Genomic DNA, 5,067 nt, shown 5'->3' with positions numbered 1-5,067 from the left:
CTTTTTTTTCCCCCGGGGGGGGAAAAAATTTTTATTTATTGTAAAATTTTTTTTAAACGTATAAAATTTTTTTGTTTAGGTAATAATTAAACCTTAAAAAATTTTTTTAAAAGGGGAAAGATGTTTTTTTTTTTTAAAGTTTAAAAAAATTTTTAAAAAAATTTTTAATTTTTCCTTCCCTCTTTTGAAAACTTTTGGTTCGTTTTTAGAAAAATTTTCTTATTAATAGAAATTTTAAATTTAAAGAAATTTTTAATATAAAAAAAAAAATTTATTTATTTAAATTTTTAAAAAAATTTTTGCCCAAAAACTTTTAATTATTTTCGATAAAAAAAAATATTTAAAAGAAAAAAATTTTAAAAAATGAATTTTATTATCAAAGTTTTAAATATTGCTTATTTTTAAAATTAAAAACAAAAAGGGGAAATTTTAACTTTTAAAAAGAAAACCCCTTTTTTTTCCCCAAATTTCCCATTTTTAAAAAAAACCTTTTTTTTATTTAAAATATTTTAATTAAAAATTAAACTTTTTTGTTAAACAAACTTTAAAAACCCAATTTTTTTGGGGGTTTTTTACTTTATTTAAATTTTTTAAATTATAAAACAAAATATTTAAAAAATAAAAGAAATTTTAAAATCCCTTTTTGTTTGAAAACCCCCCTTTTTTTTATTAAATAAAATTTTTTTTTTTTTTAAAAAAAAATTAAATTTTTTTTTCGAAAAATTTTTTTTTAAAAAAAAAGGGTTTTTTTTTTTCCAAATTTCCCCAAAAACCCCTTTTTTTTAATCTGGTATTTTTTAAATTTTTAAAAGCGAAAAAACCCCTTCCCCTGGGCCCTTTTTTCCTTTTAAAATTTTCTACTTTTTACAGTTTTTGGGTTTCAAAATCAAAAAAACTCATTTTTTAAATTACGTGGAGATCCTTTTTTAAATATTATTTAATATATTTTTTTTAAAAATGAAATTTTTTTTAAAAAAAAAAAAAAAAGATTAAGGCTCAAAAAATTTTTAATTAAAATTTTTTTTGAAAAAAAATTTTTAAAAAAAAAAATTTAAATTTTTTTAATCCTTTTTAATTTTTATTTTTTTAAAAAATAAAAAAATACTTTATATTTTTAAAAAAAATAAAAATTTTTTCAAAAAAAAAGTTTAAAAACCCATATTTTAAAAAATTAATTTTACAAGAAATTTTATTAAAAACTGTAAATTTTTAAAAGGGAATTTAACAATTTTTTACCAAAAATAAAATTTAATACACATTCAATTTTTTCATTTTCATATTTTATTACATCGTCAATATCGTAATCAGAGGCATCTTTAATTTTAATTGGCATCTTCAAACTCCTGAAGAAAAGTAATTTGGACATCACTGTTGGTGATTTGGTCATAATTCGAAGAGTTATACAAATTTGATGATCTGTACAAAATAAAATATAAAATTTGTTAAATATGTCAACATTATAAATGTCTTGGTTGAGTAATGTGCACAATGTATAATTATATAAATATAAACTGTTATTTAATAATAAAACATTTTTATTAAAACATCTCTAAAAAAAACTTGAATTCCATATTCTCATAAATTCGATATATATTTAATTCGTATAATTATTTACAAGAGACACTTATCTAAATTTACAACTCATTGATTACAAGAATATTGAACACAGTAAAATTAAAAAATTTGTATTATCGTACTTTGATATATACCTAACAAAAGTTATGTTTTATTGTCTGAAATATTCAAAATTTAAATTGAAAACACCTCCACGGAAAATAATAAAATTTTTTTAAATTAATCTATATTATAAAGTTTTGAAACATATGCAATCATATAATTATTAAAATGTCCAAACACAAACATTTCTACCAGATTATTTAATTTCTATATTTATTCACAATTCATATACATATCTAAATTGTCACAAATTACAAGAGTATTAAATATAGTAAATAACAAATTTATATACGTATATACAATTCTACTCTTTGCAATTCTATTCGGTATATCTATTGTACTTATAATACATGTACATAAAAGTATATAGACAAATAAATGAAACAAGAAATATAGTAATTCTGATTTTATTGGTTCTTTTACCTTGATGTGATTTTGGAAGAACTTTGGTTAATACTCTGATCTGTCTGCTGACTGCTGCTTCCTGGTAGAGCAACATCTTCGGTATCGTTATCAGAATTAAAAATCTTCAATTTATCTAATAATCTGTACAGAATAAAAAATAAAATCGATGATTTATAAATAATTATTATATATGTAGAAACTTATTATTATTGTATAATAAAGTCTTAAATATGAATCATGTGCATTCAATGTATATAATTATTAAAAATAAAATCATTATTAAGAAAAAAATCACTTTTATCGAAACATTTCATAATAAAAGATCGACATATGCAAATATTGTGCAAACACAAATAAATTATTTCACGATTATTTAAATTTTATACTTATATTCACCACCAGTATTATTTATTAGATAAAAATATTAAATATAACAAAAATTTATTACTGTATTTTGGTATAATATTAATTGATATGAGTTAAATTAAGTTAACTTAAATATGAATAATATTCATTATAAATACATATATATACCTGAACTCTATGCTTTTTAATGCATGCTTATATATTTTATACACCATTTAATGTAATATACATTTATAATTACGTCCACAAAAATATATGTAAGTAAAAGTTAAAATAGTAATATACTAAATTTATCAACGTTTACTCTTTTTTTATTATCATATTTTAATACTATAACATTAGTTTTTAATATATGTGATATACACATATGCGAAATGTTTTAGTTTTTATGATTTTACTTACATACAATTCTATTCATTATACATAAAAATTATTTAGAGTCATTAAATTTTAATATTTATAAATGCGATTTATAAAAGATAAAAAAATATTAAAAAATAAAGTATATTTTTCTTACTTTTCCGATATTAGATGTAATCCGATTGAATGTTCTTTAATCAAATGTCTTATTAAACTAAAATATTGTTGCGGAAATATGTTCTTGCAAGTCTTGCATTCTGATGTTTGAATATATGTATTTCGATACATTATTAGCCCGTTGACAAGATCATTTATTTGAGCGTAATTAAGTTTATGTTTATTCGATAAATGATCTTCCAATTCCTTGTTGGAATTAGAATAATGAAGAGGACTAAAAAAATTACAACTATTGCATTTTAGTTGATTGTTCTCTATAGAAAAAAGGTTCAATTCTCGTGGAACTTGGGAACGCATTTCTTCATCATAAACCTTTTTATGTTGTTTTTTTATGTGGTTTATTATATTGTTGACAGATATTCCAATCAATAAACGTTCACCACAAATTTTGCATTTTATACATATCTTATCTTCTGTTAATAAATCTGTTGTACAACATTCCCATGTCCATTCATCGATATGTGCAACTTGACTCCATAATCTGTACAATAAAGAATAAAAAATAAAAATTGCTCAATTAATCAATAATATAAAGTCTTGTTTCAATAATGTGTACAAATTGTACAATGTATAATTATTAGACACAAACTGTTCTCATTAATAAAACACTTTTAGGATTTAAACGTCTCTCAAAGTTTGAATTTGATACATTCATAAATTAAAAATATAAGAATACCATTCAAATACAAAAATTCTCTTTTTTTCTATTATTATTCCTTTTTATATTTAATATATTTAAAATTTATACTTATATTCAAATTGTCACATATCACTGATTTATAGGAGTTTTAAAATACAGTATTCGACAGTATAGTACTAGGCTCGAATAATTATATTACTTATGACAAATATATCTCGAATATTTATATTTTTTGATTTTATTAATTATACACAATTCTACTTATTGTACTCTAAAAATTACTTATTAATAATTCATTAAAAAAAATAATATTAAATAATTACCCTGCTGGTTTGATATCCGAAGGTATTTCAAATTCATGCACTTGCTTTAAATGGATTATTAAATATATTGATTTAGACAGAATGTCATTATTGCAATACTTGCAGCAACAATAATTCGTATCGATTTTATTTTTGATAAAAAATTTACTCAGCCAATCGCAGATACGTTTTGCTTTATTTTCTTCAACTTCATGATGACTTGTTAAGTGTCTACATAAATTAGCGATCTTGCTATTTCCACGATATTCCTCGTAACAAATATCGCATATTACCACTTCTTTTCCTGTTGTGTAATAATTCGAAACCCAAGAATCTTCTAAGCTTGACATGATACCTGCTTTATATCAGCAATCGTGCGCTACTAACAAAAGTATAAGAAGAAATATTTTAACGAAGAATATAGAAGATATTAGGCAGAAGAAAAAGGAAAGGTCGTGAAAAAACGCGTATATAATTTGTTGTATAAATGTAAATATTTATATACAGAGACAAATTTGTATTTTAATAAGTTTTATCAGTTACGGTTGTATAATCCAGTGCCGATAATTCTACATACATTAAAAAAACGAGAATAAAATTATACAATCGCAAATATTATTACAATAAATGCGAATGTTTCCAATTTCTACTTTTTAAGTTAACAAAGATTAGTTCGGTAAACATATGATTAAAGTAAATTATCAAATTAATAAAAAATAAAAGAGGATAAAATGATTAAAGTAAATTATCAAATTAATAAAAAATAAAAGAGGATAAAATGCGAAATCTATCAAATAATAATGTAATAAATTATAATAAATTTTCATGTATGTTGCATTAGTTAAAAAGATATACTATATATGGCAAATGAGAAATATTTATTATTGCATGTATATATTTATATATTATCGTATTTGCTTAATAATTCTATATATTTTTTATTTAAAGTAGATTGCATTAATTTTATATCACTTTTAACATATATTATATGTATCAATCATCCACAAATTAAAAACTCAAAAACTTAATATCGTTTAAAAATGTTAATATTCTATTAGATGTATGTTAATGTTAATAGTTGGCTAAACTGTTGACTAGTGATACTTATGTGATTTTGAAATAATATATAGCTTGATAAAG

At 20.6% G+C, this 5,067-nt stretch overlaps 1 protein-coding gene across 1 annotated transcript; it reads right to left on the bottom strand.

The window, feature by feature from the left end:
* Positions 1 to 1,243: 1,243 nt before the first annotated feature.
* On the bottom strand, positions 1,244 to 4,334 carry LOC114939412 (uncharacterized). The gene is made up of 4 exons (XM_029313709.2): positions 3,949 to 4,334; positions 2,966 to 3,466; positions 2,101 to 2,223; positions 1,244 to 1,416 (listed from the first exon to the last, which is right to left on the bottom strand). The coding sequence occupies exons 1-4, from the start codon at positions 4,275 to 4,277 to the stop codon at positions 1,323 to 1,325; spliced, it is 1,047 nt and encodes a 348-aa protein (XP_029169542.2). The 5' UTR covers positions 4,278 to 4,334; the 3' UTR covers positions 1,244 to 1,322.
* Between the last annotated feature and the right edge of the window lie 733 nt (positions 4,335 to 5,067).

Source organism: Nylanderia fulva, unplaced genomic scaffold, assembly GCF_048542155.1.
Source record: "Nylanderia fulva isolate GAGA-0341 unplaced genomic scaffold, ASM4854215v1 Scaffold32, whole genome shotgun sequence".
In the NCBI taxonomy this organism is placed as follows: Eukaryota; Metazoa; Arthropoda; class Insecta; order Hymenoptera; family Formicidae; genus Nylanderia; species Nylanderia fulva.
The sequence above is the reverse complement of the archived record's forward strand: the minus strand, read 5'-3'. Positions and strand labels throughout refer to the sequence as shown.

Coding starts and splice junctions, on each gene's coding strand:
- LOC114939412 (XM_029313709.2), bottom strand. CDS start 4,277: ATGTCAAGCTTAGAAGATTCTTGGGTTTCGAATTATTACACAACAGGA. Junction 2,224..2,965: donor TTACATCTAATATCGGAAAA/GTAAGAAAAATA, acceptor TATTCTGTACAG/ATTATTAGATAAATTGAAGA. Junction 1,417..2,100: donor TCTTCCAAAATCACATCAAG/GTAAAAGAACCA, acceptor TATTTTGTACAG/ATCATCAAATTTGTATAACT.